The sequence below is a fragment of the Vitis riparia genome, chromosome 14, assembly GCF_004353265.1.
Source record: "Vitis riparia cultivar Riparia Gloire de Montpellier isolate 1030 chromosome 14, EGFV_Vit.rip_1.0, whole genome shotgun sequence".
Lineage (NCBI taxonomy): Eukaryota > Viridiplantae > Streptophyta > Magnoliopsida > Vitales > Vitaceae > Vitis > Vitis riparia.
In genome coordinates, this window is record NC_048444.1 from 5,640,986 (window position 1) to 5,665,915 (window position 24,930).

The following is a 24,930-nucleotide window of genomic DNA, read 5'->3' on the forward strand; positions in this document are numbered from 1 at the left end:
AAAGATTTGACTTGGAAAGGTCAGTACGTAAAAGTAAAAGTAACATTTATGATAAGATGATTGAAAAGGGTCCAGGCAAATATATGTACATCAAAAGTCTTGTTAAGGCGGGATTGAGAAAATAACTCTACACATGTGTTACAAAATCATAGAGGCTTGGCCGCCATCATATTCATGTGGACAGACTTCTCTCATTTTCTTCAACAATGCCCAAATTCCAAAAAAAGAAAATATTGTAGGCATTTGTACTGAAACATAAAGAAAAAGGTTTAGAGAGAGCAACTCCAATAATTTATTTATTTCAGAATCATCTCCATGGAACATAGACTACAGTTCAGAAATAAGAAACAATAAGAAAAAGATCACCCAAGGATGACTACGGTGCAGGACTGTAGCACATAGTTTATCACAAACGCTTCATGAGTTGATCAGTGACTCAGTGAGCCGCTGGTGCACACACACTGTGCAAGACAACAGTCTCAACCGTGAGACCTGGGCCGAATCCAAACAGTACCCCCCATTCCAACCCTTCACCTGTGCTGGCTTTCCCTTCTTCAATTGACTTTTTCCTCATTTCGTCCAGGATAAACAACACGCATGCACTCGACATGTTCCCATACTCGCTCAGAACGTGCCGAGTTGCTCTTAGTTTCTCTTCCTTCAGACCCAGCTTTAACTCAACCTGGTCTAAAATTGCTGGGCCGCCGGGGTGAGCGATCCAGAACAAGGAGTTCCAGTCGCTGATGCCGATCGGCTTGAAGGCTTCCACCAAGCTCTTTTCTATGTTCTTGGAAATCAACCCTGGGACGTCTTTCAGTAAATGAAAGGTGAGGCCCACTTCTCGCAAGTGTCCGTCGATTGCTCCTTCGGAGTCAGGGAGGATGGTCTGAGCCGCGGAGACGAGCTCGAACAGTGGGCGTTCAATTTTGGTATCCGGGTCTGCGCCAATGATAACGGCAGCTGCACCATCACCGAAAAGTGCCTGACCCACGAGGGAGTCCAAGTGGGTGTCAGACGGGCCTCGGAAAGTGACAGCTGTGATTTCAGAGCAGACGACCAGAACACGAGAGCCGGCGTTGTTCTCAGCAAGATCCTTGGCAAGGCGGAGGACGGTGCCGCCAGCAAAGCAGCCCTGTTGGTACATCATCAGCCTCTTGACGGAGGGTTTGAGGCCGAGCAGCTTGGTGAGTTGATAGTCAGCACCGGGCATGTCAACGCCGGAGGTGGTGCAGAAGACAAGGTGGGTGATCTTGGATTTGGGCTGGCCCCATTCCTTGATGGCCTTGACAGCAGCTTCCTTGCCAAGCTTTGGTACTTCCACCACCACCATGTCTTGACGGGCATCAAGAGATGGGGCCATGTAGGCACAGACGTTGGGGTTCTCCTTGAGAATTTCTTCAGTGAGGTGCATGTAGCGTTTGTTTATCATGGATTTTTCACCTGTAAAAACCAGTAAAATAGTATCAAATAACTATCATCAGTATCAGATACTCGCCTATTTCCCATGCACTGAAATTGGCTCCATGCACAATACCATTCCTACCAAAAAAACAAACAAACAAGGATTACAGATTTAATCCATTAATAAGGCACGTACACATGCGCTTGAACTTCTCCTTCAACTCGGTCATGTGCTCACTGTTGGTGATCCGGAAGTAGTAATCAGGGTAGTCTGCCTGGTAGACACAGTTGGCCGGAGTGGCCGTGCCAATAGCCAGAACCGTGGCGGGACCCTCAGCTCTCTGGGCCTTTCTAATTTCCGCAACTGACACCATTGTTGGCTACCTGCTTCACTGGCTTCTATCTCAATTTTGCAGGAGACCAAGAGAGAATGCCGATGCCAAGACTGAGGCATTGGGTGAATTTTTATACGACAGAATTGGTAGGTTGGACAGTAGGGCAGGTAGCTGACCACGTGTGCTTGGGGTTAGGCCATGTAAAAAAAACGGTAGATATGCTTCCACGTTTCTACTCCAAGGTTTTTGCCTTGAGATTACTTTTAATATTCTTTGACTCTGAATCTCCCAGTCCCATGGTGACATTTTTTTCCTATTAATTAACAACCCCTTTTCGCTGAAAATTAGGTACCCAGAACTTTGGGACTGTTAGTTGATGCTGTTTCTTTCACTTCATTTGACAAGACAAATAACTTCTAATTTCACATCCGCAACAAACAGGCCCTTATGCATGGGTGATAATTTTTCTTTTTTCATTAAAAGTTAAAACTTGACCAGAAATCGGAAGTGTGCATATTTTAAAAGGTGATTTTTAATTATATTAAACTAGAAAAGAAAAAAAAATTCTGAAAATATCTTTTGTGAAAAGGATTTCCATCTCAATGCAGAAAGTTTAATGCTATGAAGTGATTGTTTTGGTCTTTGTAGCTTACCAAACAAGGTACAACAATGTGACAGCCTATGTGAGGCTAGTATTTCAAGATTAATTATCTCCATTTTTTTTTTAAATTGAAGGGTTTAATTTATGTCCTATGTCCTATCATTTTATTAATTATAATACTAATTTGAAAAAAAAAAAAAGTGAAGTAAATAAAAAAATTGGAATGAAAAGAAAAACTCAACTAACTTATTTTTATACATTTCTTTAAATTTATTTTATTTAATTAAATAATTTTAAAATATATAAATTTTTAACAAGTTATATTTAATTTTCTTGCCTTTTTTTTTTTTATAGTAAAATCAAATATGAATTTTTTATTGTGTACTTTTGGGGAATAAAGATAGCGTTAATGATTCATTGTGAATTGGTGTGACGTATGGCCTAAAAGTACATAAGAATATGGCTAAGCATAGAAAGGGAAGGTAAGGTGCTCGGTGGTAGATTGCTTTAATAGCTGCACAGTACGTGTACGTGACTTGCCACCGGCCAGTCCCAGCGGTGTTAGATGTGGAATTAAATGTGGCGCCACAGTAAGGTTAATTAGCCACATCATGATTCGTGGGTTTGTCAATAGTTGATTGGAGACTTTATGGGTGGTCCTGACCAATTATCATGTTTGTATATATGCCTTTTGTCCTATTCATAGAATAAATGCCTCTTTTTCTTAGAGTGCATTGACATGGAAAACATCCTACAATCCAAAGTAAAACCCCCTTTTTCTTAGACTCTATACTTTGAAATGGAAAACATCAAACCTCATCATCTTAGGAACTCACTTATTGGGATTTTTTATTGTCATGAGAGTATTTGACACTATGACCAATTTGAGATTAATCTCATAATCAAAAAGTTATGATTCAAGTTTAAATTACCTTGAAATTTTCAATTGTCTTGCTTATTTTGATTGCCGTGAAAGTATTTGACACTATGACCAATTTGAGATTATTCCCATAATCGGAAAGCCACTATTAAAGTTCAAATCACCTTGAAAATTTCTATTGCCTTGATTATTTTGATTGCCATGAAAGTTTTTAGTTGTCATTATTATATTATTAATATTGGTTGTTGTTATTATTATTATTAATTCGTCTCTTTTCAAGGGTGGGTTTGATTGTCTTAAGCTTTTTTTTTTTTTTTTTGTTTTTTATGGTGTTTGTTAGTGTTTCTTGTAGCCGGAGCACTTGAGGAGCCAAGTAATGCTTGGGGGGCACCTACCAAAGCTAAAGTCCATACATGCATTAAAAGTTGCCCCCGAATGAAATTACTGACTCCACCATTGAGCCTGAGCATTCTATTATAGGATTTGTTGGCATATGTTTTCCCTAATTTGATGCATATGTCACTCAACACTGTTGTAAAGGCAATTAGGGGAGCCACAAAGCCAAATATTGAAACAAGAATGGCATGGAGAATGAGTTGATGCCATTCAAATGGAGTCTGGATATGGAAGTTGTTCTCTTGGGTTTGTGATGGTGTTTGGTGGACATGGTGTGGTTCCATCGATGAAACCAATTAGATCATAACCAAAGAGTAGATTACTAAATTGTTACTCTAGGAAGCTTAGTTCCCTTTGAGAAGTTTGAAGCCTGTCAGTATCAATATTGATAGATATCAAAATATTTGGTTATGATGACTTTAACATATTATATTTTCGCATTGTTAACTTCTAGTTGGTTTTTTTCTTTTTTTTCTCCCTTTTGTTTTTGTTTTATATGTGTGCGCGGGCATGCGTGGATGCGGATGAGATTGATAAGTTAAGAAGTGTTAAGTTCTTTGTATATAAAACTTAATGATAATTAAGTTTAAGTAAATATTATGGTTAAGAACTTAAATACAATTATTTTTTTTGTAAATCCCATATTGTTTTGAATTAAAATCTTAAATAAGAAATTCACCTTAGTTAAACTTTTTGTAAATGAAATTTAACCATAATACAAATCAAGTGAAAACTCTAAATACGAACTTAACCCTAGTTAAGCTCTATGTAAATAAAATATAACCATAGTATAGTTTAGACTATTGGCTCATATGTTTATATTTTTAATAAATGAAACTTAACTAATTTAAGAGGATATTTTTAATGAAAATTTGACTTTAATTAAAATTTTTAAATGAAACTTATTGTCAGTGCAATTCAAGTCAATGTACCATGAGTAAGAACAAAAAGGAGAATGAATTTTCATGTGTCTATCTTTTTCCTTTTTTCTTTTTTTCTCCTGTGAATGATGGCAATGATAGTGAGAATGAGGGGTTATCAAGAGATCAACATCATCTAAGAAAGTGAAATAAGATATTATGAGATAAGAGGAGGTTTTCATAAAGCATCACCAACTAAGAAAGGAGACTAAATTAAAAGTATGTGGGTCTTCCAAAGGCAATTAGAAAGAAAGTTGAAAAAAAAAAAAAAAACATGGTGGGGCTTATGTAGACCCCAAAATTTATTCCAATTTTATTTTTATTTTTATTTTAAGCTCAATTTTGTCTTTAGATTTTAAATTTTAATTACATATGATATTTTTTATCCACTCACCCACGTCTCCACCTGAACAACCACTTCTCATCTTCAATAGTTTTCATCGCCATTGTCGGTGGCGTGACGCTGACGCCATTCCCTTCCATCCTTTTTTTCTCCCATTTTCTTCCTCCCAATTTTTTATTGTCTTCTTTTCTTTTCTTTTATTATTATTATTATTACTATTTTTCTTGATTTGATTTTAATAGTAATTATTGTTTGTAAGATTTGAATTATTGAATTAATATGAAATTTGAGTTTTGTTAATTAATATGAAATTTGGGTTAATTTGTTATTGGAGAATTAATTTGGAATTTGTTAATTTAGGTTAGATTAGTTGATAATTTATATGATTGTACTCATTTGAAATATTTAATTTAGATATGATATAATATTATGGTATATTTTGGACGTGGGTTTGCATATTAAATTTGGTTGATTTTGGTTGAAAATTTAGGTTTGCATAATAAATTATGTTTGGATTATGGGATATTAAATTTAGGCCTAATGTGATTTATTTTAATTTATCATATTTTGAGTTGGATTAATTGAGCTTATATTTTGGCTATTAATTTGGAAATTCTGTATTAGCGTCTATGACATGTAAGATATTTTTATTGGGTTATATTTGCTAATTTGGGTCCATTTTTAATTAGTAAAATTTGTTAAACTAATTTGAATTTGGACTTGAATACTTATTGCGAATTGTATACATTTCTAGATATTTATATTTGAGCTATTTTTGTTTTTGCATGGATTCATTTTGTAATTATGTTGTCTGAGTACAAATTTATAATACGTGGAGCACGGAATTTCATGAAAGAAAGTGAGACTCGAAAAGCCGTAGGAACACATTGTACTTGTTGTAAGCTTGTTTGGGTACATATTTGATTTCTCACTTATATTTAGTTTTATTTCTATTGGTTTCTCTAAATATTTGTTTGTGTATATTTACTTGTTATGTATAGAATTGAATATCAAACAAACCAAAAATTTTATTTGAATAAGAGAAATAATTCAGTAAACATGTTTTAATAAAATAATAGTTCAGAAAATATTATTCTTAATAAAAGAAATTTTTTTATTAATAAAAAAAAATCAGAAAAATGCTTTTAGAAAAATCCAAAAAAAAATTGTTTTTAATATAATTTTAAAATTTGTTTTTAATAATAATTGTCCAAAAGTTGATTTTAATAAAATTATCCAAAAAAATTTTTGTAAATAAAGTTATCCCAAAAATTAATTTTTAATAAAATTGTCCAAAAAATGTTTTTTTTTTTAAATAAATTCTTTTTTCTTAATTAAAATGGGATTAAAAGTAATTTTTAGAAATAAAGGATTTAAATTTTTTCTTTTTAATTAAAAATTCTTTTGCAAATAAAGTTATATTTTTTTAATAATTTGTATAAGTCACTTTTCTTAAATGAAAATAAATTGAAATACTTTTTTTTAAATAAAATTGTAAAAATCCATTCTTTTATAATAAAAGCAAGTAAAATAATTTTTGTGTCCAAATTGAAATTTTGTAATAATTTTTTTTGATACAATAAGTGTAAATAACTTTTATGAAATTTGAATACAAATAAAATTGAGAAAATAAATTCACTATTTTTTTTGTAAATAAATAAATTGAAATCATTAATTCAAAATCATTTTTAATAAAATCCTTTGAAATTTCTTGAAAACTATTTTTTTTTAATTCCTTTTTTTTATTTAGTTTAATAAATCATTTTACATAATTCTCTTGTTATTTGTTTTGTGCATTATTGTAATTAGATTTCATCATTATTTTTGTATTTATTGATTTTCACCATAACTTGTACATACTCATTTGCATGATTATTTTCTTGGTATTCATAATTAATTAATTAATTGTCACAATTCCCTTAATTCGTTTAGTAGAAGTCGTACGTATACGGGATTAGAAGGGTGTTACGGCTCACCACCATACCTTCCCAATAGGTAACATGACCCGCAGATCCAGATTTTGTTTTGCAGGCATGTCTTTTCCAAATAAGGAGTCACACATGGTTTTCTTTCTTTTTTTGTTTTCTATTTAAAAAAAATTAAAATAAGTGGCAACTTGAAATCTTTTTCTAAAAATCAAATTTTTACAAATAAATAAAAAAATGAGTCTCGCCATCAAGTGGGGACACTCATTAAAAACGCAGGTCCATAGCTTCATAAGATAAGACTAAGATGAAAATGAAGAAGGTATTTTGTAAATCAACTTAACAATTTAATCTAACTTAATAACTTAATTTGATAGAATAATTTAAAATGAATATTTAAAGTTATTTTTAATTTGAAGTATTAAGTTAAAGTAGTTAACTTATTTTTAATCTCAATTTTTTTTACCTCATTTGCTCACACTAATGAAAATATATTTAAATTATAATTTCATATTCACAATTCATTTTTTTATAATAAATATTTTATGGTTATGATACTTATAACCATAAATATAGATATTTTAAAAATAAATTTAAACCTTAAAATTAATGAAAATAAATATGATTTAAAATAAATGAGGCTAAGTATTAATTAAAATTAATCAAAATAAATATGTTAATTTAATTATTTAAAATAAATTTTATCAGACAACCTTAATATTTATAGTAAAAAATAAGTAATAAATTTTAAGTTAAAAAATTTAACTTAAAGTCAATTTAAGTTATTAAGTGATAAATATTAAATTTTATCAAATAATCATGAAGTAATCACATTTGAGAGAGAGATTAAACTCGAGATGACTTATAAAATTAGTTTAGAGAGAAAAAAAAAAATAAAAAGTAAAGTTGGTAGGAAGATAATACTTTATTTTAACTCAGCAGTGAAACCCCTTCTATCTACGGGGTATCATGTAAGCTCCATCCAACGAGAAGCTTAAAAGTAAAAAAATTTACGTATATACTTTATCTTAATATAAAATAATATAATTTATCTATCTTGTGTAAATTATTTATTCAAAATAATTTTTTTTTAGTACGTCAAAAATTTTGTTATGTTGTGTGTATTGATAATTTTGTTCTTTTTATTTTGGCATGATATCTTTTTAAATAATGATTTACTCCCTAATGAAAATTTGAGGTTGCTTATTGACAAATCAAAATGTCATGGGTAATTCTAAAAATGTTTGTGTAAAAGCAAATTAGTTTTGAAAGTGTAAGGGTTGGATCAAAAATTTAAAACTAGGGTAAAAAATTTTAAATTATTTTTTTAAAATTTGTAGTAGTCAAGTGTTTGGACGTAGCCTATATATACCCTACTTATTGATGCTCTCATTCCAAAAAAAAACCCTAACTTTTCCATTTTCAAAATCTCTCAAAGAAGAATTGAACTAATTCTACGTGTGAAGGAGACCTATATCCTCTTAGGAGCTAAGACAAAATCCACTAGAGTACTCAAGATGTTACATCACGAACACGGATCGTAGTATAAATTCTAGAGAGTAAATCTTAAGGAAGTGTCTATCAGGTAATTCTATGTATTACAATTTCACATAGTAAATTGTTCATTCGAGGTCTCGTGCCCATTGTTTTTTATCACCACACTTTATGTGGGGGTTTTCCATCTAAAATATTTTATTTCCTTGTGGTTGATTGTTTTTTTATTATTATTTATTCTAAAAGAATTAATTGAATATTTCAACTCTTATATTAAAATCTTTAAAAAAAAAACACCTATTCAACCTCTTTAGGTGTTACCATATTGGATCTTAGGTTTTTCTTTTTTAAATTTAAAGTATTTTAAATTTTATGAGTGATCATGGTAAGGTATAGGGGTGACAAAGTTTGATATAATTCGTTAACTTAATTCGAATTCAACATGTTTTTCGTGTGTTTGAGTTAAATATAATTGTATTTGAGTCAAATTTGTGTCTACTTATATAACTCATTTAATAAACAGTTAGTTTTTAGGTCAACTTGCATAACATGAATTTCATTAAAATTGACATATTTAATCATTGTTCTGATTAATCTAATTAAAAATTTTAAATTATTTAATTCATTTTAAATCCATTTTTAAATAAATAAGTCAATTAAATCATAAACATTTCATTAATCATATAGATTAATCCAAGAACTAACTCAACATAATTATTAAATAAAAAAAAATTATTATTAAATAACTTAAATGGATTATGTTACTTATTTAATAATTAAGTAGTATTTGAGTTTATATTTTTAACATGATTATTATTCATGTTAGGTTTGAATTAACATATATAGTAAAATATCTAGACTTTGATTTAATACGAACACGACCTACTAACATGAATGTCACTCATAATAAGCTTACCAAATTTCGAGCAAACTTCATACTCTAAATTTCATTTATAATGCATTTTAATGAAATCTACTCAAACTCTTTTCTTTAATAAAATTTTCCAACATATTATGCAAAGAATATCTTGATTTGTAGAACTAAAGCTTTAGATAAATTTCTAAAAAATTATGATAAAAATAAGTTGTTTTGAAAATATATTTGAAATGTTTTAGTTATTCTTTATAAAGTATTTTTTGAATTTCACTTTTTATATCATGTATTAGTGTATGGGATTTGAGATATTTAGGATTTATTTGAAAATTGTTTTTTAAAACATTTATGAAAAACGGTTTTGAAAACAAGTGAATAAAAGCCTGTTTAGAAATATAAAATTGTTTTTGGCCTAATTTTTATGTTTTTTAAATATATTTTAAAAATAACTTTTATCTATAATACTTTATTTTTAATTATTTTTCATATTCGTATAATTATTTTTTTTAAAGCAACCTTTAAAAAACAAGTGAAAACAATAAATAAATAAATAAATAACTAAAAGATGTTTTCTGAAAACACTTTTAGGCATGTTTGGTAACTGTTTTCAAGAATAGTTTCCTATTTTCCAAAAAAAAAAAAAAAAAGCTTGGTAATCAAAAACCTTTCTATGTTTTATGTTCTTAAGGATATAAAATAGAGTGTTTTCGAAAAATATCTTTTAGTTATTTTCTATTTTTTCACTTGTTTTTTAAGATTGTTTTAGAAAATAATTATGCAATAGAATAATTAAAAATAAAGCACTAGATATATAAATTTTTTTTAAAATATATTTAAAAATAAGTTAAAAATATTTCAAGTTTTTAAACAGACTTTGATTCTATAAAACATCATATAACAATTTTCAAAAATAGTTCTCAAAAACTATTTTTCAAATCAATTTTCAAAAACAGTTACCCTTCATTTTTAAATTTTAAGAAAAAAAATTGTTTTTTAATTTCTCATGAAATGTGTTTTCTTGTTTTGAAAAAAAAAAATTTGTTTTTAAAAGCATGGCAAAAACTGCAAAACATAAGAAAGGGATTGGGTGGAGTGTCCATGGGAGCGAATAGGACAAGGGAATGCTCTGGGCCGGTGGAGGCTGGCTGTGTTAATGGCCTCCTTTGCTTCTCACTGCTCACCTCCACCTGCCCTTGTACTAGATGTGGAATTAAATGTGGATGCTTAATTTGATATATTTCTTGTTTTTATTTTATTTTTAGAAATAAAAATATAATAATTATTATATAAAATGTAAGAATTTCTTACCTTTTATTTTTTAAAATATTATATAAAATATAAGAATTATTCAAGACTTATCTTAAAAAATGAAAATTATTTAAAAAATTAAGATATTAACAAAATGAAATAAATTCATGTTTTTTTTAATTCATATAAAAATAATTATAAAATAGAAACCTTCTGAAAATAGTTCAAGTTTGATACGTTTATCAATCCAATATAATATCTAAGATCATTAAAAATAGGACCTAATAGTCAACGATATTATAACGGGATTTTAAAAACTTGGGTTCCTATAACTGGTTTTTGGCATTTGAGCATTTGACGATACTATAACGGGATTTTAAAAACTTGGGTTCCTATAACTGGTTTTTTGCATTTGAGCATTTGAAAATACACTTTTTGGAGTTTTGCATTATAGAGTTCTTACATTTTATATAAAAGTTACTATAATTTTCTAGTTTTAAAAATAAAAAATATCAAATTTATTGAAAAAAAAATCAGTTAGTGGATGTTTTGATAAAATTTAATACTTATTACTTAATTAATCAGCTTTCAGTTAAATTATTCTTAAGTGGATTACTTAAAACTTATTCCTTAATTTTACTTAAAATGTTAAGTTGTTTTACAAAATTAATTTAAAATTTATTCTAATTTAACTACTATCTATCCAGTTGAACTAATACTTACTTTTATTAATCTTAAATGATAAATCTATTTATATTTAATGTAAATTAATTATTAAAAAATGAACCATGGAGGTAAATTAATTATTTTGGCTTTAGATTATGATATTAAATTACTTTATCAAACATATTGAACTTAATTAATAATTTAAACTTAATTATTAAATCATATTAAAACATTAAATTAATCTACCAAATTAAGGCTCCCTTAATTAAATTAATCACTTCCATGTCCTCCCTATGAGAGAGTTTATGTAAAGTTGATTGGAGATACTATTAGAATAGACCAAGATGGTCATCTTGGAACAACAAATTATTTTTAGGTGGGAAAACACCCATAGTTAATCATGATATGACAAAAGATTCCGTTTAGTACCGATTCTAGGAATTGTTTTGTACCCTAAAATTTTTTTTTTTGAAAAAAAAAAAAAAAAACTATCTTTGGTAATTATTTTCTAAAATAATTATAAAAAATAGTTTTTGAAAATTATTTATTAATTTTTATAAAAACAAAAATTTATTCATAAACTTAAGATGTTATTAATTTATTTTTAATATTTTTAAAATATTTTTTATATCTACAATCTACATGTTTATATAATTATTTTTAAAAATAATCGTTAAAAAAAATTGAAAATAATAAAAAATAATTAAAAGAAATTCTCAAAAAATATTATGTTTTCTATTCTGAAAAACAGAAAATAGAAAACAGGTTTTTATTATTACATTTTTTGTGTTTTTTATTATGAAAAACAAAAAACTGTTCTAAAAAATAGTTCTCAGATAGAACCTAGGTGTTGAATAAAATTTAGAAAATACTTTTAAAAGTTCGAAAAATCATTTATAACATTTTTTTTAAAGCCACATTTAAGATGACTTTCCTAAAAATACTTTTAAAAAAAAAACATTTCAAATGAAAACACTACCAAACCTACTCTTACACTACCAAACAAAATCCCCCTATATTAATTGGTGTACAAACTTTAGTTATGGGTTGTTTTCAACACTAGGCAGGTAGTCAACTTGTCTCCTCTCACATTCAATCCTACTAACCACTTCTTCATCTTTCAGATTCAATCCCACTTGACCATCAAACAACACCATTCCCACCTTCAAAACATTTCAAGTTTTAAAAACTATTTTTTCAAAAAAAAAAAATTGAAAAATAGTCATCACTCGTGGGTTTTAGTTATTATTTTCCATCCTCCCTACCTTAAAAGAATAATTTGTCCACCTAAAAATAAATAAATAAATACATTTATTGTGATCACCTTTTTCTGATATCAATCATGACATGACAATTAGAAGAAGATGGAAATGGTGGGTGGAATTAATTGACGTAGTTTTCAAGAGAAGGAGGAATAGGAGTTCCAAACTTCGTGCACGCCTTGGGACCATATGAACTAAAGATACCTCAAGCATAGAATGCCACAAAAAATCCGATGACGACGATAAATTAATTCACATTTATTCAAAAGTTAAAAGGCTACGTGACCATACAATGGTCTTTAGAAATCGTTGTGTGAAATTATTTACAAATCAACTAGTATGGAATGCCATTTTGGAGCAAAGGAGTCGAATATCATAGTAGAGACGATTTGCATTAATGAATCGTGTTCATGTTGTGTCAAAACTTACCTATCTGCTAGATGGGTCTGACTCAAACTCGACATAAATGATAATTATATCAAAAACATAAACTTAAACACTATATAATTATTAAATAGATAACATATTGTGTAATTATTTAATTCATTTAATAATCAGATCCTCTTATTTCATAATCAAATTAAGTTAAGCCTTGTATATGTCAATATACTTGATTTTTCAACTAAACATATTTATGATTGATTTATTTGTTTAAAAACAAATTTAAAATAAATCAAATATGACTTACATAGTTTAAAGATATAATAGGCTAATAAATGGAATCATTAAATGGATCCATTTGCATCAAATTCGTACTATATAAGTTGATCCAAAAATTATCTTATGTATCAAACGGGTTATGCAAATCAATATGAATTTGACCCAAACCCATTTATACTCGATTTAAATCTATGAAAAATATATTCGGTTGGTTTGATGTTTTTTATTTTTATTTTTTCTCCGTTCTCTCTCTTATCTTTCTCTTCCCCTCACATCTACCTTCAAATTTTTTCAAACCAAACAAACCCCAAACAACCATGTTACCTCTTCCTAACCATCAACATAAGAAGGGGAGGAATTCAATTTTGGGTATTAATGAAGAACATGCATCTCTCCACTCCTGAGTAATGAGGACAAGAAGATTGTATCTGCTAACTAATTCAATAAATCATTACCTAATCAATTAATTGTCTTAATTTTTCACCCAAAAAGGGTTATTTTTACATGAAAAAATTAAAGAAAAAGTGGTCAAAGAATTTTTTTTTTTACATCTTTTGGTGATGTTTTTGTAAATAATTATCAAAAAATGGTAATTGAAAATAGTCTTTGAAAACAATTCTTTAAGAATTTGTTTGGCAACTGTTTAGTAAAATAGTTTTATATATGTTCTTTAGAATAAAAAATTATGAAGACATGTTTAACAATCAAAAACCATTTTTTATTTTTTATTTTTAAAAATAGAAAATAAAATTTTTTCCAAAATAAAAATTTGTTTCGAAAAATTGAAATGTTATCAACTTGTTTTTACGTATTTTTTAAAAAATAATTTTTATTGGTGGTGGTTCTTTAAAACCATTTTATTTAACTGTTTTTTAAAATAGTAAAAAAAAATGAAAACAACCTAAAACAATTCAAATCTATTATTAATTATTAAACAAGCTCTTATTAAATAAGAAAATAATTAAAGAGAAATTTTTACTTAAGTGTGAAAAGAGAGAAGGCACAGGGACACAAAAGAACATAAAAATAAAGCAAAACATAACAAAGGAAGGAAGGGTAGCTGCGTAGGTTGGCACATGATGACATGCAGTCATCACCAGTCTCCAGCCAGCAGCCATTCCCATCTTCCCTTCAGTATTATAAGGACGAGTGACTCAGTGAGTCGATTGTGTAGCAAGGCTGTGCAACACAACGGTTTCAACGGTGAGACCTGGTCCAAATCCAAACAGAACGCCCCATTCCAGGCCTTCCCCTGTGGTGCCCTTTCCTTCTTCGATCGACTTTTTCCTCATTTCGTCCAGGATAAACAGCACGCATGCACTAGACATGTTCCCATACTCGCTCAGAACGTGTCGAGTTGCTCTCAGTTTCTCTTCCTTCAGACCCAGTTTCAACTCAACCTGGTCTAAAATTGCTGGGCCACCGGGGTGAGCGATCCAGAACAAGGAGTTCCAGTCGCTGATGCCGATCGGCTTGAAGGCTTCCACCAAGCTCTTCTCTATGTTCTTGGAAATCAACCCTGGGACGTCTTTCAGTAAATGGAAAGTGAGACCCACTTCGCGCAGGTGTCCATCGATTGCACCCTCGGAGTCGGGGAGAATAGTCTGAGCTGCAGAGACGAGTTCGAAGAGTGGGCGCTCGATTTTGGTATCTGGGTCTGCACCAATGATAATGGCAGCTGCACCATCACCGAAAAGCGCCTGACCCACGAGAGAATCCAGGTGGGTGTCAGAGGGGCCTCGGAAAGTGACGGCGGTGATTTCAGAGCAGACGACCAAAACACGGGCGCCGGCGTTGTTCTCGGCAAGATCCTTGGCAAGGCGGAGGACGGTGCCTCCAGCAAAGCAGCCCTGTTGGTACATCATCAGCCTCTTGACGGAGGGTTTGAGGCCGAGCAGCTTGGTGAGTTGATAGTCAGCACCGGGCATGTCAACACCGGAGGTGGTGCAGAAGACAAGGTGGGTGATCTTGGATTTGGGCTGGCCCCATTCTTTGATGGCCTTGACAGCAGCTTCCTTGCCAAGCTTTGGTACTTCAACCACCACCATGTCTTGACGGGCATCAAGAGATGGGGCCATGTAAGCACAGACGTTGGGGTTCTCCTTGAGAATTTCTTCAGTGAGGTGCATGTAGCGTTTGTTTATCATGGATTTTTCACCTGTATGTAAGCAAAATACAAACAATGACTGTTAGTGTTGCATCGGTTATATATATACCATGCATGCACTCAAGTTGGCTATGTGAAGAGAATAGCCCAGAGAATTATTCATATAGATGTCACAACTTACACATGCGCTTGAACTTCTCTTTCAATTCGGTCATATGCTCGCTGTTGGTGATGCGGAAGTAGTAATCAGGATAGTCAGCCTGGTAGACACAGTTGGCTGGAGTGGCCGTGCCGATAGCCAGAACCGTGGCTGGACCCTCAGCTCTTTGGGACTTTCTGATTTCCCCCACTGACACCATTTTTGGCTGCTTGAATCAGTGTGAACTTCGTCGGAAAATGCAAATATTCAGAATGGTATTGAGATTTGGAGACTAGAGAAGAAGAATTCGTGATTAATTGATGAATCTGAGAGATGCTGAGAGCCAGTTTTATATCAGCGGGTAGGTAGAATGGACGGGCAGATTGGAGCCCGCGTGACTTAGGTGGTTAGGCCTCGACAGTCGACACCTTGTAAATCGTGGTAGATATGCTTCCAAGTTTCTAATCAAGAGTTTTGCATGTTGGCACCTTACATTCCACTTTTCCAAAAATAATAAAACATTTACGCTCTTGCTTGTGATATTCCTCCATTCCCTTTTTTAGGGCCCTACATATCTCGGGATAAATTAAAAAGAAAAAAAGAAAAAAAAAGTAATAATAATAATAAAATAAATAAAAAGTCAAAACACCCGCAATGCTCCCTTAGATACCATTCGTGACTTTAAATACAAGAAGTATTTCCATGAGATATCATGAATCCAATCCCAAAATATAGAGTTTAGATGTTAAGATATTTACAACTTTGTATTTGATATTTCCTCTGCAACAAATTTGCTCCATATATTTTACTTTTTTGTTAGAGAAATATTAATGCCAATATATAAATTTTCAATTAAAAAAAATTAATATATTTACATAGTCCAAAAAATTCCCGACACATATTTCTCTTATTCGACGAGGAATATCATCGATATATCCAATCCCAAAATATAAAGCTTAAATGTTAAGCCATTTGCAACTTTGTATTTGACATTCTTGTGGAGCAAATTTTCTCCATATTTTTTACTTTTCTGTGGGAGAAATAATGGCACTATGTAAATTGTTAATTAAGGCCATTAATTCGGGACTATATGAATTCTACTCAATTTGAGTTGGCATGCGGCGAGCAAGGCCTAGTTGGAGGGGGTGCCGTGTGCTTTAAGGTATGCGACTGTGTTGGTGTTGGCGTTGGCATTGGCATCGGCATCGGTGGTAGGTTGTGTGAACACTTCCAACTGCTTCTCACGGTCTCGCCTCTCACCAACCATTCCCATCTCAAATGAGGAATTAAATTGTGGCGGCCTGCTGGTTAATTCAATCAAATGAATTTCCCTTTAATCTCTCACCAACCATTCCCATTTTCAACTTATGATTTTGTGTCTTAGATTGTGGCCGTAAGCAGGTATAACTTACCGTGATTTAATAACTTAATTTAAGTTATTAAGTAAATTAATTAAACATAATTTATGAAATAATTTTATAATATAACTTAAAGTCAAAAAATAATTTTAAGTAATAAATAAAAATAATTAACTTATTATTAAGTATGTCTTTTTATTTTGCTTTTTTATCTTTATTATTATTTAATCTTTTTTATCCTAATTATAATTTATAGGGATAAATATATTAATTTGATAATTTAAAATAAATTTTAAATTACTTTTATCAAATAACTTCAAGACTTAAAATAAGAATTAAGTAATAAGTTTTCAGTCCATAATTTAATTATGATTTAACTTAAAATTAATTTAAGTGATTAAGTAATAAGTATTAAGTTTTTACTAAACACCTCAACATCAAAATTAATTGAATCCTTACCATCCTTTTCAAAAGAAATTGTTTCACTAAATGATCTTTTAAGTCATCTTTTTAAAATTGAGATTTTGATAGCCTATGATTATAAGAGGAATTCAAATTAGAAATGGCAACTTCAATTCAGATATTTTAAGTCATAAAAGCGAGATTTTGATAGCCTATGATAATTAGAGGAATTCAAATTAAAAAGGACAACTTCAATTCTTCAAAAGATAAATTACCTTTAGTGCATTGGATCAAACTTTCAACCCCAAAAAGTACAATTTGTTTCAAAATATTTTTTGAATTACTATTAGATAATACAACCTTATGTCTTTCGGGATACTTTTTCTATGGTTCTTGATAAATATTAAAGAAAATAATTTTTTTCATATTTGGTTTTACCATGAAAAATATATATATAAAAAAGTAAAATATAATAGGGATTAGTGAAAAACTTATATGTTTTTAAACTATTTAATCTTTATATAAAAGATTTAAATAAATGAAATGATTTTGAAACAAAAAAATAAAAATAAATTATTGATTTTAAATCTATTTTTTATTTTCTTTCATTTTTTCTCTCATTCTACTTTTCCTCTCTATTTTCTTTCCTTCACATTTTTCCTTAAACTTTTCGAAAACCAAACATTGGCTTAGAAATCTTTTTAAATGGATTTGAGATTAATATTAATGGGGCATAAGCATGTTTGAATTTTTTTTCTTTTTTCTTTTTTTACTTGTGATGTGGATTGGGATATTGATTTGTCTCACCTTAATATTGTTTTTTTCGAAGAGCTCTTAGCGGAAACATTTTCTATAAAAATGTTTTTTAAAAGAATTATCTATCAATTGTTTTTATAAAAAGCATTATAAATGATTTTTTTTTTTTTAACATTTTTTAATTTTTGTGTAACATGTGATTCTTCTTAAAATAATAATAATAATAATAATAATAATAATTTTAGGTTAAAAGTGTTTTTTAAAAACACTATCACATAGTAAACCGTCATCAAACCGGTTGACCCTATGATTGAACCATTGGGCGGATTGACCCAGCCGGGTAGAATAACAAAATATATGATTGTTAAAGTGGAGTTAAAGTTAGAAAAAATAAAATATTATTTCATCTCTAGATGCATTTCTTAATATTTAAATATATATTAATGATATTAATATTAAAAATAGAAAATAAAATATATTTATTTAATTTTTTATAATGTGTAATATTATTAATATATAAATTAGATATCTATAATATCAAGTTCATATTACATTAGATCATGGTTAAGCCCTCGATCCATGATTTGACAATTTTTTATTGAATAATTATATTTAAAAAATAATTTTAACCTAAAAAGTGTTTTTAAAGAAAAATCACAAAATTTAAGAAACGTTTTTAAAAAATTGAAAAATTATTTAGTCTTTTAAAGAAATATTGAGAAAATATTTTTATTAAAAACACTTTGAATTTAATTGGTTTTAGTTTTTTTGAGAAAAATGGTACTTTATAAACTTTATTACGATCAATTTTTTTTTTCAAAGTATTTTTTCAACCGTGAATTGGTGTCCAGCCAAACACACATGTCTAAGTGTACGGTGGTGGATATTCCCATCCAAATTCAAAATAGCACACACATCTCAGGAATAAAGATGAATAGAGACTACAAGGGGACAGATTTTTTCCTATTACACATCACACCATGCCCCTAATATGGCAAGTTTGAGAGAATTCTAAATATTTATCATAGAAATAATTTATAAAATTTTATAATATTTATTAATTTAGCATTTTCTATTTATTTTGAATATAATAAAAAAAAATTAATGCATTGATATTTTACTAGACAAAGAAAAATAGACAATGAAATACTTGTGCCACAAAAACAAAAGAAAACAAGAGGGGGGTGGGGAGGAAGAGGCCAAGTTAGATTGGAGTTCCAAACATGGGGGCATAAACCCAACATGGGAAAAAAGGAAAAACACTTGATTCAAGTAGAATACGACAATTCAAATAAATTGAACAAACCCAGAATAGGTTAAATTGATATATACAGCATTGATTTTTTGCCACATAAATTTAGGAATCATGCAATAAACAGCCAAGCTTGTCATATGGGTACAGCAGTTCAGCTTGGAGATTCAACATGTGGTTAGAAACACATGAGCCAAATGGTCTGTTCATTTCATGTATATAACTACTTGGGTATCAGCAGTTGACATGCAATGATGCAATATGGTGGTGGCATGAACAGACTTGGCATTCAATAAGTCCCCAGCTTAACCTTGTGTGGCCCGGCTTTTCTTTTCCTCAATACCTGATTGAGAAAATCTGTGTCTGAGGACTTGGAGAACCTCTTCCATTTTTACATCTTTCAGTGACAGCAGGACCATGGTATGATAGAGTACATCAGCCATCTCTGAGGCAGTTCGCGACTTATCCTCGTTTTCCTCGTGCGTTCGACACAACTCGTCTGCCTCTTCCCTGTAAATGATGCAAGTTAACAAAACTTGTTAGAACTCAGAATGAAATGCCTAAATCTATTTGTTAAAATTTTCAAGAGGGGCTCTTGAGGATTTGGGGACTATAACTGTAACAAAACAGATCTGACAGAGCCAACATTACCGAATTTTTGAGCACAGCAACTTGTCATCAAGTAGCAGTCGTTTTGTCCATGAAGGTTTTCCATTTTGTGGGGATGCTACTTCAGCTTTTCGCTGGGAAATTGTGGATTCTAAAGAGTACAATGTCGTTAATGCCAAATTGTTACTCTCTTCACCCTGCAACAAACAATTAATATAAAGCATGTCCAAAGTAAGGCTGGGAAAAAATTACTGTTCTTCCTACTAAAGAAAAACAAAACAAAAAGAATACCATAAAAGAAAGGAATATAAACCTGAGGATTTTTTAACAAATCAAATACTGATGAATAATAGCAAGTTTCAGATCCAGTGTGGCAAGTAGGCCCATCAGGCTTCCCAAGGTATATTATCTGAGAAATAGCTCAGAGTCAAATCTAACGACAAAGGATCCTGCTCATTTATGCATCCAACTAAAAAGGAGTAAAAAAAAAATATACCGAATCACGATCACAATCAAGAAAAATGTCATGAATATTAATGAAATTCAATGACGTCTCCCCCTTTGTCCACAACTTTGACCTCGACCGGCTGTAGAATGTTGCTTTCTGAGAGGAAATGGTTGTAGCTAGTGCATCCCTGTTTACAAAGCCTTGCATTAAAACTGCTCCTGTGTCGACATTTTGGGCTATTGCCACTGCCAAACCTTTGTCATCCCACTTCACACTGTCTAACAATGTTTCAACCTAAAATATATCCTGTCAGATACCTTACTCCATCTTTTTTGTATACCAAAAGGAACAAAAGAAGGGAAGGAAAATGGTGATGAAACAGAGGACAAATTATGCTATTATTGGTATAATGAAATGCATAATTACCTATCTTGGTTAAATCTGTCATCTACCAGTCAGAACACTCAAAGTTATAGTTGAGTTACATAAGCTGAAAATTATATTGGCAAACATCTTAACAATTGATGCAAGACCAGGATGCCAAAAGCAAACAATAATCAAACAAAGATCATTAGATAAACCACAGTAACCACCCATTTCAAATGTTTATTTAGACCAAAGATGTCAAGATTATGCAAGGTCAGGCTAGACTAAAAAAATTGCATTTACAACAGCAAAATAAGGATAAACAGGAAAATGTTCAGAGGCCTAATAAGCCATCCAGTACAGTTTATGGCTTGACACCAAAAAAGGGCCAAATTGAGACCATTCATTATCAGTACATTAGTTATATGCATGAATGAGATGTGCAATTAGTACTTTTCTCTAAGAAAAGCAATCAGCCAGACTGAAGATACAGAGTGAGATAAACCCAAGCTCCTAGAAATTAGAGCATTTTTTTTCTTTGATGACAAGATACATCGATATATAGAGTTCAGATGTAGCTTGCAGAATACTAAGTGTTGAAAATCAGGGAATGATGAACACCTTCAAGAGATATCTAAAAGAGAGATGGGAACCCATTCTCAATGTTTTCTCTTTCTTTTCTTTTCTAGACATCTAACTGTCCCTACAATTCAACCTATAGTAGAAACCTAACTGTATCTGGTTCAACTTTAAAAAAAAAGGGGGTTACCAGCACAAAATAAAAGAACGAAAGAAGATAATGAATAATTTTTCATATTTTTAATGACATAGTATACACATACAGGCAAATTGTAAATATATGAGCTATGACTCAGCAACAAGTCATGCAGGCAAACCATCTTAAAAGTATATTCAAAAGCATGACCAAGATAACAGATAGTGTTGGCAAAGAGAACACTATACACAAAGAGACAAAATGCAAGTTCATAAAAGAGTTGGTTTTCCTTGATAATAAAGTATTTCAACATATAGAATCCAGATGTAGCTCGCTTAATCATTAAATATTGATTGTCGGGCAACGATGGACACTTTCAAGAGACATCCAGCAGAGAGATGGGAGCCCCATTCTCTATTTTTCCTTCTCTTTCTTTGCTTTGCCAGATATGTAACAGTCCCCACCATTCAAATCTATCGTAGAGACCTGACTATTTCTGGCTTAATCTTTACAAAGAGGGATGGAAGCACAAAATAAAAGGAAAGATGAGTAGATATAGGCTAGATAACCATATCTTTTATCCCATACCATATATGACTTCCAAGACAAAAATTATAACATTTGATGTGTGAGCTATAATTAAGCAGTAAGTCAGACTGGTAAACTATCTCAACAGTCTATTCATGACCAAGATTAAACAGATAGTGCTGCCTAAAAAACATGGTCCGTGAAGTTATACTAAGCCCAAGTTCCTAGAAAAGTTGTTTTCCTTGATAACAGGATTCATCTGAGATATAGAGTCCAGAGGAAGTTCACAAAATCACTAAACATTGATGGTAGGGCAACAATATACACCTTCAAGAGATATACGTAAGACAAGGGGGCCTCATTCTCAATTTACCTATCAAAAAAATAAAAAGAGGGGTGGGGTGATTCATTCTCAATGCTTTCCCCTTGTTTTTATTTTTCAGACATGTAATAGTCCCTAACTTTCAAATCTAAAATTAGACACCTGACTATGGGTGGCACAACCTTAAAAAAAGGATCAGCAACACAACAAAGAACAAAAGAGGAGTTTTCTTTTTACTAGATTTTCATATCTTATCATACCATACATATGGCTTCCCAGACAAAAATTGTAATATTTGATGCATGAGTTATGATTAGAAGGCAAGTCATACTGGTAAACCATCTTAACAGTCCATTCAAGAGTATGACCAAGATCAAACAGATAGCGTTAGCTAAAAGAACACTGTATACAGAGGGAAAGAAGGTTGAAGTTCCTCAAACAGTTGTACAGAACATGTCGATATATAGAGATCAGATGCAGCTCGCATAAATAAACATTGATTGTTGGGCCACAATGAACACCTTCAAGAGATATCCAACAGAGAGAGGGGAGCCCCAATCTCAATATTTTCCTTCTCTTTCTTTTCTTTTCCCCGACGTGTAATAGTCCCTCCTATTCAAATCCATGGTAGGCACCTGACCGCGTCTGGTTCCACCACTTCACAAGGGGTAGCAACACAGGATAAAAGAACAAAAGAGGAAATGCTTACTAGATTTTCATATGTTTTTCCTTAATAATAGAACATGTCAATATATAGAGTCCAGATGTAGCTCGCATAATCATTCAACATTGATTGTCGAGCAACGATGAACACCTTCAAGAGATATCCAACAGAGAGATGGGAGCCCCACTCTCAATATTTTCCTTCTCTTTGTTTTCTTTTCCAGACATGTAACAGTCCCTCCCATTCAAATCCATGGAAGGCACCTGACTACGTCTGGTTCCACCTTTTCACAAGAGGTAGCAGCACAGAATAAAAGAACAAGAGAGGACATACCAGATTTTCATAACTTTTTTCCATGCTATACACATGACTACTCAAACAAAAGTTATAGCACTTGATGTCTGAGCTATGGTTAACAGATTAAGAAGCAGGTCAGACTGGCAAAACATCTTAATAGTCCATACAAGAGCATGACCAAGATCAAACAGATAGTGTCAGCTGAAAAACACTGTAAGATCCTAGAATGGTTGTTTTCTCTTGGTAACAAGATATAGAGTCCAGATGTAGCTCGCATAGTCATCATATGTTGACCATCAAACAACGAAGAACGCCTTCAAGGGATATCCAACAGAGAGATGGGAGCCCCATTCTCAATGTTTTCCTTCTCTTTCTTTTCTTTGCCAGACATGTAACAGTCCCTACCAATGAAATATATGGTAGACACCTGACTATGTCTGGTTCAACCTTTAAAAAAGGGGCAGCCACACAGAATAAAATAAAAAAGACAAGATATTCACAAGATTCTTATATTTTTTATGGTATACTAGATATATGGCTTCCCAGATGAAATTAGAAATGTCAAACAGATAGTGACAACTGAAAGGATACTGTATACAAAGTGACACAAAGATCATGTTCCTTAGAACAATTGTTTTTCCTTAGTAACAAATATGTTGAGATATAGAGTCCAGATGTAGCTTGCATAACCATTAAAAATTAATCGTTGAGCAACAAAGAACACCCTTCAAGGGATATCCAACATATGAGCTGGGAGTTCCATTCTCGATGTTTTTCTTCTCAACATAACAGTCCCTACAATAGTGGCCATGGTAGACACCTATGTCTGGCACAAAATTGGACACTTGTAAATAAAAGAAGAACAATCTCCTCAGAGAAAAAACAGATTGGGGAAGTGCAACACAATGCTTGGACAGGGTTATTTTCAATATGCTCCCTATTGGGGCTTCAGTCAAACACGACATAACAAACTGGTCTAAGAAATAGACAAATTGCCCATCATTGAAACTTTCAAAATTCTCAGAAACTCTTAACTGCTCAACTGGCTGCATAGCAGCTTATCCATACGCCAATTCATATCTTCCAAGACATAATCAAGGGAGAGAATAATCATGCCCATATGAGATTATCAGTACTATAAGTTATTAACAAAGGATTTATCTGGAAACCATCAATATCCAGTTTTTTGGGTCATCAGAAGAACACACTGGACTGCAACCCGGAATTTAACTCAACCCATTTAATCCATCGCACAGATCAGATTTCTGGTATGAATCAAACCATCGAGAGGGATTAAGAGTACTCTGCCCAAGCACACTGAACGCATAAAATGAAAGTAAATCATTCGACGAAACTTCCACCCATCTCCTTTTAGACCCATAAATAAAAAGGACACAAATGAGAAAGCACGCAGTTTTCAAAGAAATTTTCTCCACAATCCACGCATTAATAAATAATACTTCAATTCCCACAATGCCATTTACCCATAACAGCTCATTTCATCTCATTTCATTGTCAGGGGCATTTTGTCGAGCACAGTGAGGGCGCCTCAGGCATTACAACAGATGGATCAATTCAAGACTATATTTAATATAAAGAAAAAAGAAAAAAGAAACATATAAATGGAAATGAAGGTTAAAATCGGGTACCTTAGCTTCAAGGGAAAGATCTTGGTGGGGTTTCTTGGAGGAAGCAGAAACCGGAGAGTAGGACTTCATAATGCGGTTGTCTCTCCAGCAATCAACATTAGAAACAAAGAGGCGACTTCTGGGAGTAACCCTCAGAGATTGAAGACAGTGCGAATAGGAAACCGCCATTAATGCACAAGAGTAGGTTATTCTTTGGGTTGCCTTCGCATCTATATGAAAACCTATCCGAAAATAAAATCAAACACTGATCGAGAAACTAAAGTAGAAGAACAACCCAGAGGAGTAGAAGCGTGTTCAGCGGCGCTCGAGTTTG

General features: G+C 31.3%; 3 protein-coding genes across 3 annotated transcripts; all 3 read right to left on the reverse strand.

Annotated features, from left to right (window-relative positions):
* Positions 1–268: 268 nt before the first annotated feature.
* On the reverse strand, positions 269–1,838 carry LOC117930802 (chalcone synthase). Its single transcript, XM_034851536.1, has 2 exons — positions 1,598–1,838; positions 269–1,440 (listed from the first exon to the last, which is right to left on the reverse strand). Exons 1-2 carry the CDS (start codon positions 1,773–1,775, stop codon positions 437–439), a joined length of 1,182 nt encoding a protein of 393 aa, XP_034707427.1. The 5' UTR covers positions 1,776–1,838; the 3' UTR covers positions 269–436.
* A 12,172-nt stretch (positions 1,839–14,010) lies between these two features.
* On the reverse strand, positions 14,011–15,580 carry LOC117930736 (chalcone synthase-like). The gene is made up of 2 exons (XM_034851406.1): positions 15,294–15,580; positions 14,011–15,163 (listed from the first exon to the last, which is right to left on the reverse strand). The coding sequence occupies exons 1-2, from the start codon at positions 15,469–15,471 to the stop codon at positions 14,160–14,162; spliced, it is 1,182 nt and encodes a 393-aa protein (XP_034707297.1). The 5' UTR covers positions 15,472–15,580; the 3' UTR covers positions 14,011–14,159.
* Positions 15,581–18,971: 3,391 nt separating this feature from the next.
* Positions 18,972–24,930, reverse strand: LOC117931005 (histidine biosynthesis bifunctional protein hisIE, chloroplastic). Its single transcript, XM_034851845.1, has 5 exons — positions 24,618–24,930; positions 20,125–20,370; positions 19,942–20,037; positions 19,671–19,825; positions 18,972–19,529 (listed from the first exon to the last, which is right to left on the reverse strand). The coding sequence occupies exons 1-5, from the start codon at positions 24,783–24,785 to the stop codon at positions 19,325–19,327; spliced, it is 870 nt and encodes a 289-aa protein (XP_034707736.1). The 5' UTR covers positions 24,786–24,930; the 3' UTR covers positions 18,972–19,324.

Coding starts and splice junctions, on each gene's coding strand:
- LOC117930802 (XM_034851536.1), bottom strand. CDS start 1,775: ATGGTGTCAGTTGCGGAAATTAGAAAGGCCCAGAGAGCTGAGGGTCCC. Junction 1,441..1,597: donor GGAGAAGTTCAAGCGCATGT/GTACGTGCCTTA, acceptor TGGTTTTTACAG/GTGAAAAATCCATGATAAAC.
- LOC117930736 (XM_034851406.1), bottom strand. CDS start 15,471: ATGGTGTCAGTGGGGGAAATCAGAAAGTCCCAAAGAGCTGAGGGTCCA. Junction 15,164..15,293: donor AGAGAAGTTCAAGCGCATGT/GTAAGTTGTGAC, acceptor GCTTACATACAG/GTGAAAAATCCATGATAAAC.
- LOC117931005 (XM_034851845.1), bottom strand. CDS start 24,785: ATGGCGGTTTCCTATTCGCACTGTCTTCAATCTCTGAGGGTTACTCCC. Junction 20,038..20,124: donor TTGATTGTGATCGTGATTCG/GTATATTTTTTT, acceptor GCTATTTCTCAG/ATAATATACCTTGGGAAGCC. Junction 19,530..19,670: donor TTGCTGTGCTCAAAAATTCG/GTAATGTTGGCT, acceptor CATCATTTACAG/GGAAGAGGCAGACGAGTTGT.